General features: G+C 40.8%; 2 protein-coding genes across 2 annotated transcripts; both read left to right on the top strand.

Annotated features, from left to right (window-relative positions):
• The first annotated feature begins 3,764 nt into the window (after positions 1-3,764).
• Positions 3,765-8,349, top strand: LOC147800452 (uncharacterized). The gene is made up of 3 exons (XM_087144816.1): positions 3,765-3,826; positions 6,370-6,568; positions 7,466-8,349. Exons 1-3 carry the CDS (start codon positions 3,815-3,817, stop codon positions 8,347-8,349), a joined length of 1,095 nt encoding a protein of 364 aa, XP_087000942.1. The 5' UTR covers positions 3,765-3,814.
• A 34-nt stretch (positions 8,350-8,383) lies between these two features.
• LOC147800451 (uncharacterized) lies at positions 8,384-12,817 on the top strand. The gene is made up of 3 exons (XM_087145196.1): positions 8,384-8,741; positions 9,686-9,808; positions 10,440-12,817. The coding sequence occupies exons 1-3, from the start codon at positions 8,430-8,432 to the stop codon at positions 10,539-10,541; spliced, it is 537 nt and encodes a 178-aa protein (XP_087001322.1). The 5' UTR covers positions 8,384-8,429; the 3' UTR covers positions 10,542-12,817.
• The last annotated feature ends 158 nt before the right edge of the window (positions 12,818-12,975 follow it).

The following is a 12,975-nucleotide window of genomic DNA, read 5'->3' as shown; positions in this document are numbered from 1 at the left end:
ATTTACTGTAAAGCATATCCAGGTATTTTCACCTTGAAAGAATCCTCAACTCCCTTCCTCTATTATTATGATTACAGATTTATTTTTGGAAGGGGATTTAGAGACAAGGTAGGTGTGGATGGTTGATATGGAGTCATGGGGTGTACAGAAGAGGGGACAGACCACTGGAGGATATAGGATGCCATATTTAGTGTTGGGCTAGTGAAGACTCTCAAAACTGACAAGTACAGTTTTTTGTACATGTAAGTACACTAAGGGTACGCTAAGGACACAATTATTATTCATTATGCAAGAATGTTAAATACTGACAGACTGAGGAACCTCATTTATAAAAGGTACGAATACCATTCTTTATTTAAATTCATTTTCAGGCCTGACACTGATTTCACATTTTCAGACAGTAATTCAAAACATGTCAAATGAACTGGAAATGACAACTGAGAGATTGGAAGTTTGAAGCTATTTAAATTACTGGGAAGAATTCCACATACGAAGTTCACTGTAATATCGCGTAATTACTACAAAAGTATCCTTACTTTGATCGCTGAATGAAGACGATTCCAATAGGCATTGAAGAGCTGAACATTATAGGACAGAAATGTGGAGTTTTGGGCACACTTTTGGAGCTACACATGGACCAGGTTTACATCGACAGGCGGCCATCTTTGCTTCTGAAGAACATGGCGAATGCGCACGACGTGTGCGCATGAACCGAATCATTTATTTATATTTAAATATTCTAATTTATACAAATATTCGTGAATAATTACATATTTGGTTTCATAAATATTTAATTTTTTTAAATATTCATCTTGACCTCATCGTGACCTCGCCTTAATTCAACCGTAACTTTATATGGAACATATTGACTTCCTCCGGCAACAAGCGCTCGTGTGGCGTGGTTAATTAGACTGCTGTATTTCTATACCTAACAGTTCTCTTCATTGCAGGTTCGATTCCCCTTTACGACACAATTTGGATTAAATGTATTAAATGTGTATACTAACTGTAATAATCCTTGTACTAATGACAGGAAAACTGTGGAGGAACAAAAGGACGGGATAGTGAAGGAAAAAGGAAACGGTAGAGGATTATAGTAGGGGAAAAAAAGAACGGCAAAAGGACTCACTTTTTTGCCGTTTTATTGCGTGGGGCCCCTTCTTTTTAAACCTGTCCCCCTAAGTTACTGAACCCCCTTTCACATCTCTATCCCCCAAAAATAAATATCGCCCCTTTTTAAATCTGTCCTGGAGCAAAAATTTCTCCTAAAAAGTGAACTTCGTATATGGAATTCTTTCCAAATTACTTTTAAAATTCAAAGAATATGTGTTGTGACAATGCCAAACACCAGGACTCGCCCTTTCAATAAATATATCTTGTGTAGCACGTCTTGGCCACCGTAGATTTCCAATTAAGACTAAGAGCGCCAGCTGCATAGATTTGGGAAGGAACACACTAAAAGCTTTTTCGTATAATGGAATGAGAGTTGTAAAAATAAACTCACCTCTACAAATTTCGACTGCATTTTAGTTTTCTGGAAATCTTGTTTCAAAGCCTTAGGTACGCAGAAATAGGAGGATCAAGGATACATTAAACGACTGTCAGTCATTGACATTTAACTGAGAAGTCGTCCAACCATGGAACCTTGGGATGGTTTCGAGTCAACTCGGACCCAAACCAACTCGGACCCATACCAACTTGGACCCATGCCAACTTGGACCCACAACCAACTCGGACCCATGCCAACTAGGACCCAATACTAACCCGGACCCACGACCAACTCGGACTCACCTGAGTCAACTCGGACCCAACCCCAGGAGCGTGATTAACTTGTTGAAAATTTTTATTTTGTCCACTTTTACATTTTAGCATTTGGTAAATGACACTTTTGCACTGCATGCTGCCGAGATTTACGTTATGCAGGGAAACAGTGGCAAAGGCTTCCCAAAATTTCTCTGTTTTCGAGTTTGAACAGGCATGGCAGTTAAAAACCGTACAGGACTAGAATTGATATCAGTGATGTCTTGGAACAAGTGATAAGTAACTGACGAGCGTCGTATTTTTAGGGAGGCAGCTTCCGAGGTACCGGTGTGATTAACCACAAAGACTGATTTTGGACAACCAATGGGAGCAGCTTTTGGAGTGTGATTGACAGTGCCAAATCATTGACGCCCTTTCTCCGAAGTTTTTTGGCACTCCAGATCACCAGCAGAAATCGAATGAACTTTCACCAAACAGCTCCCAAAGTTTTTGTTGCAATAAAAAACCACAGATAGGCCTTTTGATGTACATAAGAGATGCTGCATACGTACAACAGATACTGCAGATATACATCAATGTCACGAACATTGACCTTTTATATTGTCTAATGGTATTATCCCCCACCTCACTTTTCAATTTTTTTTTGGCCTGGCAAGTCTTACACTTCCACCTTGCCCCATTCCCTCCCTCCCATACCGGCAAGATTTAGGCAGATGGAGGAATTCATCCATACAGGCCTTAACTGACTGTAAAAATAACACAAATAGGTTGGTAATTTCGAACAACACAAATCAAATCATTTTAAAATAAAAATGTGGAATATTTCCCATTGGCTTAAACTTGGAGATGGTTTTGAAGCGTCGTATGTCTGCTCGCGGGCTCATTTTTGATATTTGTGATCCCACGATTTCTTATTTTCTACAATAAAACGTGCCATAATCACGAGAGATCATAGAATTATTTATGTAAATCCCGAATTTGGGATTGATAGTTTCCGGTTCAGAGTATTTCTTTCACAAAAAGCCCCACAATGCGGACGTATTTTGGATAGAAGCAGGCGGCTACATTCATATGAGCGCATAGTTTTACTACTATTAGGGGGGTATCTTCGGGAAAAGGCGAATAAAAAAGTTCATAAAATTGAAACGAAAAGTGATCAATCTGGCCATAATCTTGAATTTCAAGCGGAAAAAATAATATCTTGAATTTCCAGCGAAAAAAAAAATTAAGGCCAACCTCTTCACGAGGTTCAAGGGTCGGCACTGTATCGCCCTATGGGCGCGTATTTGGTGTAATGCAACCATAAGACTCAGTGGGTCCGAGTTGACTTGAGGTGGGTCCGAAATGGCGTGGGTCCGAATTAACATGGGTCCGAGTTGGTTGTGGGTCCGAGATGGTCGTGGGTCCGAGTTAGTATTGGGTCCGAGTTGGCGTGGGTCCGAGTTGGCATGGGTCCGAGTTGGAATGGGTCCGAGTTGACCTGATCCCCTTGGGGGTGCACCACTACAAATAAATTCCCATAGACTGCAATGATAAATCCCCACACTTTGCAATAATTTTAAAAATACAACTCTCACAGGTGTCCAGGCTGCACAGAAATACGATGATCGACATGTCCCCTTTCATTTTCCTTTCAATTTTCGGGGGGTTGACCAATGAATTTTTGAGAAATTTTCACCAGAAGCACACCACCCCTAAAATGAAGAAAATGTCCCTGCCCAGAAAAGTTGCCATTTTGAAAAACCATCCCTCTGCAAAACGGCCAAATAGTGCCATTTTCGGACCCAACTGCACCCAAATTACTCAGAATTTGATGCCCAGAGTCCGGGCCAGGGGTTCAGTGCCATATTTCTCCAATTCCTCAATTTCATGGCTCTCAGGACTCTCTAATATAGAATATTTTGAGTCTATAACTTTTATTAATGAGCTCGGCGGACATATTTAGGGCCTAATTACCAGGGTGCACCCTTGGGATGGGCTCCTGCATAGCTAGTAAAGTAGTAATAGGCCTAGGCAAGCTGTGGGGTTAGCTAGCTACAAAAGCAACGTGGGCATGGTGGGTAAGGTAAAAAAACCCAAAAAACCTATATTATTGCAGATGGCCTATATGATAAAACGCTACAAAAGAACAAAGGATTGAACCAGACCTTAATTTTCGAGCCTAAGGCAGCAAAAGCAGAAATCTTCTTGGTACTTTGCGGCGTCTTCATCGTTCATGTCGTTAGCTCTCACGTTTTCGAGCTGGTTGCGCCGACAACATTCCTTCCTCGACTCCACAGCGCATGGGACGGTCAGGTACCACACACTCACCCACCCTAGGCCATATTCATCCTTATATTGGTGCATGACCTGCATATACATGTATACATGTACGTACACACAAATACACCACAGGCACACTCAACTTCCGTTCAATGTGAATTTCCCGCGCTTGCAAACTAAACAACGTTTTCACGAGTTTCGAACATACATGTATCAGCTGAATTTGTGCCCAATTTTCGGAAGCCACCTTTTTCGAATTTAACCCTGAAAATGTACCATTCTTAATTTTTCGACTGCAGTGTATTATTAAGGTAAAAGTACTACTAGCACTCTACTACTAATAAGCTGATACATGAGTAGTATTTTATTGAATGAATTTGAAGTTCTTCGGAAGTACGGAAGCATATAATTTTATAAAGGCCACTTGTAACTATTTATTTCGAGTTACTATCTCACCGGGAGACGTTAAATTGATATCCTGCCGCAGCAGGCCCCCGTTTAACACAGAAAACTTTTTCAGACTTGTCTCACAGGGTTTGTGCACAGGGACGTGACTGGCAGCGTCCGTTTCTGGAACACTTTCCCAATTATCATAGCCGATCTTTAACGTTAAAGATTTGAATTTCAGATACTGTTGTGGCATTGTGGTGGCCCAGTCAGTATGCACAGACCATGCTGGTGTGCAGTCCCAACAAGCCCGATGTGCTCGAGTCAGACATCCCTTCATTAGCCTGCCTTTATTGTACAACGTGTGTCATACATGTACGTCACCAGTCAGTAAGTCTGACTTCACAGATAAGCCAATCCGCCCCCCCATCGGTGAAATGTAGTTATCCATAACTGCATATACATGTATGAACGACATGATCTTGCATAATGTATGTGGAATTTCCACCAATCAAATTAGACTTGGAATCTCTACCAATCAAAGTCTTGTCGACTCATTCATTGTAATGCAGGTATGTAAAACAAGTCCGGCAATTTGATTGGCTGCTACCAATTTTGGTGGATGAGCTGATTCACTGTGTACAAGCGGTTGGCAGATTCGTCAAGTCAGGATTTCTGAACGCACAGTAATAAGTGGACACAAGAGGGCACAAAAGAATTAACGCTGTGCAGCCTCCATATCCAAAGCATAAATACAGACAACGTCACAGAGGATCCCGACTTGGTCAAGTCTTGGCCATCTCCAAATTACTTGGCTGTGGACTGAAATTAAGCACGAAGACTATGGTAGTGGCCACAGACAGTTCCCATAGAGCCGGGTGTAAGATCAAGCCATAGCCAAGTAATTCGGACACTGCCCAAAGTCCAATAAAATGTAGGTCTACAGAAACCTGCCTTAACTAGCAACTACATTTAATATTTTTTAACTTGACATTAAAAACCCTCCTTTAGTTTTACAGCACAAATATGCACAAGTGCCCAAGGTCACTCTCTTGCATGTTGGTGCAGTGCACAACACGACACAGCTGTGCTTCTTTGAGGTGTTTACCAAGTGACCCAAAGAGTGACTTCAGCATAGGAGGGTTTTAAAAAGAGATGTTATGCCCCAACTAGTGTCTGTCCCAACTATAGCTGGGATTGGCCTAAGTATAGTGCAACAGTAATTCAGCTGCTTGAACTACGGAATGGGCAGTAAATTTCTATAAAAATTTTCTCCTCTAAGTTTATGCCACTCACATCTGACATAATTCACCCAAAATATGACAACTACAATGCGCGAAATCTGTCGAACCAGTGCGCATTTGGCAAGGGTCAATAGATTTGGCCAATGCATTGCAAACTCTTGGAGGCGCACTATTGCAAATTGCAAGTACATGTTTACATTTATTCAATGTGTACGGATGCTGCTTGACACCCTATGCACAAACCCCTATGAGACTGGTCTGAAATTTTCTGTTTTCCAAGTGAATTCCTCAATATTTTCACTGCTAAATTTGACTTTTTAGGACATTTCAGTGCTTTCAGATGGCTGATAGGTCACTGTCAAAAAAAAATTACATAGTTGCATTCATATAATCTTCCCAAAATATTACAGTCCACTGAAACTGTTTATTACAGCAAAGCATGGAAAATGACAATGGTAGGGCTAGTGGTAGTACTAGGGCTTTCAAATGGTACTTGTTTATTATGTTCAGCTTTTACCATTTTAGGGATGGCCGGGTTACAGCTCCCATAAAAATGGGCTCTGCTTCAATTAACAACAAGCCCTATTCTACCATGCATGCCAAAATAGGCCACAGGTCTACTTATTAGCAACTGGAATTTTGACCCCGATATTCACCCCAAAACCCTTATTAAAGTTAGGTATTGGATTTTGGCATAATTGAATGTTTTTTACAGAGAGAAGGAAAAGACATCAGGCCGGCCAGAATGTCAGGACCTTTGTCACGTCATCGGTTATTGTCGGACATATTGGTCGAAGATGAAGATACTATTCCATGGACCTATGTCACAACACTGAATGAATCCAGCCATGGCGACTCATCTACATACACCTCTTGCTCTGCAGGCATCTCCAGCAAAAGAAGGAAATTATACAGTTGAGTATATTACAGCTAAGAAGACGATGAAAATATCTCAAAGGTTTGTGCTGAAGTTGTCAGGCCATGCATTGATGGGTCTCGCTGATGCAGCCATTTGTGTACACTGTTTGCTGACCCAGACTCCACGGGCTGTTTACCAGTACAGTGTGTATTCAATATTTGCATCTCTGAAGTAATCACCAATCAGTCACCCTTTTTCCCTCAGCTGCCAAGTTCTCTATTTTGTACACTTGCATGTATCAAGGCAAATTGTTACCCCTGTGGGGGAATCACAAAACCTTACTTGACGTCCTTTTACCCCTCCTTGATGAGTGGGAACCACTGATTTTGCATACAGTCAATCCGTTGTCCTGCTGTGCTCTGCTAAGCCTATAGATACCTAGTCAGTGATATAAATTTGCGCTTGATCATATCGTGATCCACTCACAACCGTCATTTGCAATATGTAATATACTTGTACAAGTGGCCCTGAATCTTAGCAACCTGTTGTGGGAGGGGTGTTGGTAATCCAAGTGTTCATTTTCTGCCAAGTTCTACGCTGATTACACATATTCAGTCTGGTACTAAGTGAACTCTGAACTGTGCATCTGGTCATGAGTATTTGTGCCACTTTTAAAGGCCATTTTGTTAAAATATTTGGTAATAAGCTGTCATGTCACTGCATGAAGTTTGTATGAGACAAAATCCTCTGAAACAGTTTCCTGTGCTGTTGTGCACAGAAAATGTGCCACTCATTTTGTTTATTTCTCTTTAATTCATTATGTGAGGCACAACAAAATTACACAAAGTTGTATACAGAGTCTTGATATGTATTCGAAAAACTTGAAAGTCTATTACTTGGTGCCATCTTGAATGTGCATTGACTCAACCGTTGGATCTTTGGATTCTTGTAGGAAAGAGGACTGATAATATCGAAGTCAGACCAACATCAATAAGTACTGAGTGTGTGGAATGGACAGATGAAGAAGAATTGAGCCTTTGTCAAGCAGTATCCATCTGTCTACAGCAGACGTTATCTCAGTACAAGTCCTGCTATCACTTTGACACAGACATTGATGTCTCTGATACAGAGAATGATCAAGTCCCTTCACAACTAACAACAAATATAACACGGGAATTACAAAAACTGAGCATTCCCAGGTTCTTTGCTGAGAGTTTTGTGCCATTTCATGATCTGACAGATGTGGCTGCCCGAATCAAATCTAGCGCTTTCCGTCGCACGTTCCTTGGTTTCTTAAACAGCAAAACCAGGCGGAGTCAGAGCTTGCTTTGCCCAGACAGAGTGAACTTAGTGAATGCCAGTTGTAATAATGATGAAAGTGTGGAGACAAAGATTGAAGTGTTGCAGGATGCACAGATTACGTTCACCTCCCAACCTGAGAAATCTTCTCCTGTGAAGGGAAAACCTCAAGTAGTTAAAAGCTATTGCACACACTCGCCGCCAAATCTCATTAAGCAAAGTGGGTGGAGAGGAGATGAAAGAAAGTCTGCGGAAAGCAACTGCGCTGGCCCGGTGACAGAAAGACAAAAAACTGATAGATTGCAAGCAGAACAGATACTCCAGGAGGAGAAATGTGAGACATTTCCAGCACCAATGCCATACAGAAGCTCCTCAAGACTGAAGAACAAACAACAGGTACAACTTAGCAACCATCACATTGCCATAGAGGATGAAAATGATGCATCATTGTCAAAAATCGCACAAGATGAAAGCAATGTCCAAAATGTATCTGAGAGAGGGCTCAGCAGTGTCAATCCAAATAGAGTTGCCAAGTAGACAAACTAAAGAGACACGCCCCAAAACATAACTGTGGAGCCACTACAAAGGACTGTGGTGATGATGCATTACAAGCACAAATGTCATCTGAGCTTGGCAAAGGAGGGAATCCAAGGCAGAAGAGAAACCAGACAGTTACTGGGTGGGCAGAACCTGCTGAATTGGAGCAACCATCAAATCAAATACTGGGGAGGTCCGATACCAAATGTAGATGTGAAATAGCAAACCATTTAACTGAGGAGAATGTGCAAGAGGTCAGAACTCTCTCCAGATTATTGTCGAACAGTAGTGAGGACATGGATATAAAAGCTACCAGGAGCCCTCCTCAACTGAGTGGATGTGGCAAGACTCCATTACTAGCTGCTGTCCAACCACTCAGGAAGTCACAAAATGTAAGTTATGGCTTTCCTTTTTTTAGAATCTTAGATGATGTACATGTAGGTTCAGCGCTGCCTTAACCACTTATGAATGGTATAGTTCTGGCCAAAATTTTTTATTTTTAAGCCAGGCAAGATATAGGGCCCAACTTATATACATGTACATGTATACCGTCTACCGATATTATGAAACCCCACAAATACTGAATTGTAAGAGTCATTTAAACAATATCCTTACAGTAGTTTTTCCTGCAACCTCACATGTATATTTTGCAACATTGGGATGCCACCGTGGAATAATATTTGCTGCAACAAAACTGTGTACAGAGGTCCAGTTCGACCTAAAGGCACAGTCCACTTGCAAAGACTTCTGAGACTTACTTAATATCGGTCAAGGTGTATGTTGCAATTTACATATGGCTATCACTGTGTACATGTATGTACATGTAGATGGCCAGATTGTGTTTATACATCCTCCAGCACAAAGTGGTTTAGTGGAATAGTGTTGTAATGCGATATGTGGCCTCAGTCAAGGTGATGGGTTTGAAAATGAAGATGGACGATTTTTTAGTTGTCTTTAAAGCTAGTAATGATGTTTGATTGACCCGTCATATTTTACTTTCATAGTGCTTTTCACCACAGATACCAGTTACGTGTATGTTTTGTACATTTTGTGCGTTTTCACATGTGTACAGTGTTGCAAAGAAATAGTGCTCAAATCTCAAGCTGATTCTGTCCAATAGCCAATTATGTTCTTGACTTGTACCGTGCATGTACATGTACGTGTACCTTGTCTTTTTTCCTTTTTTGGAAAGCTTTTCTGCCTTTAATTTATAATGGACTAGAGTTAGCTTGCTATATTAATTTATCTTATTAGAATTTATTCACACCTCTGAATCCTTCTAGAGCAAACCCCAAGATTTAGTTTGACTTAACTGTGATTTTTACAATATGAATAGGACAATGAGAAGAGAAGCTTTAAGGCATTCCGAAAGAAGTTTCTGGACAGGTGTCTGGAAGTACAGCACAGCCGGCTTGGTCCAGCAGCCAACACATCTCACAGGTCCAGTAGAAGTTCAAATGTAAGATGCCAATGAGAGCTTTCCATTAATGCAATGCAGTGCATGTATAACCAAAGTGGAGCACATTGGAGGTCATCTGAGAACCTTAATACATATACAAGGACAGTCGTATCAGTTACAGCCATAGGCCAAACCCTGGGCTGAATCACTCATACAAACCTGTTCTTTGTTCTTCGTTGACCTTACCTTTTTGAAATACTAAACTGGCTCAACTGATCAATGAACTCATCTAACATCTGATATGTTTGTGATTTGTAAATCTTTTGCTTTAAAGTGGATCAGTGGAGGAAGATTAAACTAGTGCCCGATTCCTTGACAATTTTTGCTGAATTAAAAAAAGGAATTTTGAAAGAACGTAACCATCTTTCCAAAAGATCAGGGGCAGATCAAGGATTTTTTGCTGGGGGGGTCTGAAATGATTTGCTGTTGTTGAAGGCATGTACATGCAATCTCTCTCTTTGGTCCTTAAACCAAAAATGTTAATAAGACCCCCATGCTTTCAACATTTAGACGTAGGCCCCTAAAAAGTAATAATAATAGCAATGAGTGGGGGAGGTAGATTCACAACCCCCCCCACCCCGATCCCCACTTGAGATCTGATTGCTTGTGATTGGTATGAAATCTGTTGTAGATTCGTGGCCATCTTGATGAGTATTTGACCATGCAACAGGTCCAGCAGAGTCGCAAAAGTCTCCTAGATGCTTGTCTCATGGCACAGAGGGAGACAAGCTGAGAAAGGATTGGTCAAGTATTACACTGAAGCATCAGTTTGACCAGAAATCCAACATTAGTGCAGAGGGATACAAGCTGAGGAATGAATGGCAGCAGCAACCTCAGCTCTTGGCTTTACTAGAAAGCAGCCCTCTGTGGATACATGGTCGAACGTTGTTACAGAGGGATACAAGCTGAGGAATGAATGGCAGCAACAACCTCAGCTCTTGGCTTTACTAGAAAGCAGCCCTCTGTGGATACATGGTCTAACGTTGTTACAGAGGGATACAAGCTGAGGAATGAATGGCAGCAACAACCTCAGCTCTTGGCTTTACTAGAAAGCAGCCCTCTATTGAGATACATGGTCTAACCTTGGCACAGAGGGAAACAACCTGAGAAATGAATGGCAGCAACAGCTGTCAACCTTTAACCTATTGGACAGCAGCCGTGCAGACAGTCTTGATCAATATGCCTAAACATAGTAAAACCCATGCACTACAGACAAGCACCAAGATTTCACTTTGAAACAAGAGATTACAAGTTAGACCTTTGTGGGTGTACCCCCAACACCTCCCAAACACTCTTACCTAATTACATAAGCAGCTTTTATGACGACCGTACTGCCACTAAGCATAGTTATCCTCACACAGGCCTTTTAAACTACACAAAAAGTGACCTCCAGTATTCCATAAAAACAATCGCTTTACAGCTATGGTCAAATTATTTTAAAATATTTGGTGCTTTCATTCATGATCAACATTAAACTATTGCTACAAATTCATCCATCAAACCAGCTATGGGAACTTGACTTTCATGAAAGCCCATCTATGTGAGCTACCTGTATGTTGCTATTTTCTTTAACTTTATTCCTGCCTATTTTTGTTCAACGCTGAATGTATTAACAGAAACATAAACTTTGTTATTTGGTGTTTAATTTACATTACCCTAGCACATTTTATACTCTGGAAGTTTGTGTTTTGAGAGGTCAAGTGGTACACATATCAAAGTCAGGCACATATGGGCAAAAGGTCAGTTTTTGAGTTATCACAACATAATATCAGCCTTATTATTTACAGGGGTGGACATTAACTCATTATAATGTCAGTACAACACAAATGTACAATTGTCCAAAGAGGTTCCAACTTGGATACGGTCTTTGACAAGACCGATCCTCAAGTTACAAATGCGCGGAAATGGACGTGAATGGAATACACCAAAGATGGGCAGGCAACACAGTCCGCGCCCAGAAAATCCAAAAGCCTAGACATTGAATGAGCATTTTTATTTAAAAGAATCGAAATTTCAAAAATGTGGTTAGATCAGGTGGGAAAGGGCCAACTCACCCTACAAACCTCGGTATTTACAATTTTGGTATATTTATTACTAGTTCCTTTTATTAACCTTCAGGAATTTCAGCCAAATGTGAACATGATGAAGAAAGACTAAAATTAAAAATACATGTACATGTATGTGTAACCTAAATTGCAAGACAAATATGGCAAATAGTTGCACCAGGAGGCTGTAAAATGCACCACAGAGCATCTGCACTTCAAAACTTTCTAGGGGCCTTTAAGTGGGCCCCAGACCCCATGCTGTATATGCTTCACGCTTCGTGCTGGCAATTTTAGCTATTTCTTTTATGTTCCACTCACCCCCGTGTTAAAATACTCTTGTGTTTGCCCAAATTGGGCATTCTAAAGTGTTGAGTATTTCCATTTGATGTTCAACAGTGATTCTAGAGTCAAGGATGACACCACAGCCTGACATGATGCTGAGATTCTGAATAGGGTGAGACTGTGAGAACCAAGTCAGTAGTACCAAATAAAAACTAAGGAAAAAAGCTAGACACCGGAATGGTTGTCTTTCCAGATAGACTGCTGTGGATGGATGCATTGTACAGGGAGCTGTAAAATCAAATTGAGTGGAAAGATGACTTTGCAATGTTTCTAGTTGCACGTGTGTGGATTTCAAAACATTTGTTTTAAATATTTTGAGATGTTCTCTTGATTTTCAGGGTAAAATGCCTAATTGTTAAATGTCATTTATAAAGTGTTTGAATAATACCAGATACAGCATACAATATAACCGGTTGTATTGCCCTATTTGTACCCCCCCCCATTCTACCACCCAGATCCACCGTAGAAGAGAAGCATCCAAAATCTCTGAATTCAAACTTGTCCACTGACCTATTGTGCCTGCTAACTCACTTGACCTATAGTGGGTCTCAACTCAATAGCAATGTATGTTTTGAGTGTTGTTTATAAGCAATAAAGCCAATTTACAGTGTTGTACCCAGCACATCAGTAGTCCGAGTACGTACTTGCTGTCAGCCTTATTTGTGGAAAATTGTACTTAAGAAACACTTGGCTTTCGTGGATGCTGTGTTTGTTGATATTTAATACCCACTTCAGGTCATGCCACTTAGTGGATGCAATCGGTCTGTTATTCATGCATTT

Source organism: Acanthaster planci, linkage group LG01, assembly GCF_054643075.1.
Source record: "Acanthaster planci isolate LZ-2023a linkage group LG01, COTS_SCS, whole genome shotgun sequence".
In the NCBI taxonomy this organism is placed as follows: domain Eukaryota; kingdom Metazoa; phylum Echinodermata; class Asteroidea; order Valvatida; family Acanthasteridae; genus Acanthaster; species Acanthaster planci.
Note: the sequence above shows the minus strand (reverse complement) of the source record. Positions and strands in the feature narration are given on the sequence as shown.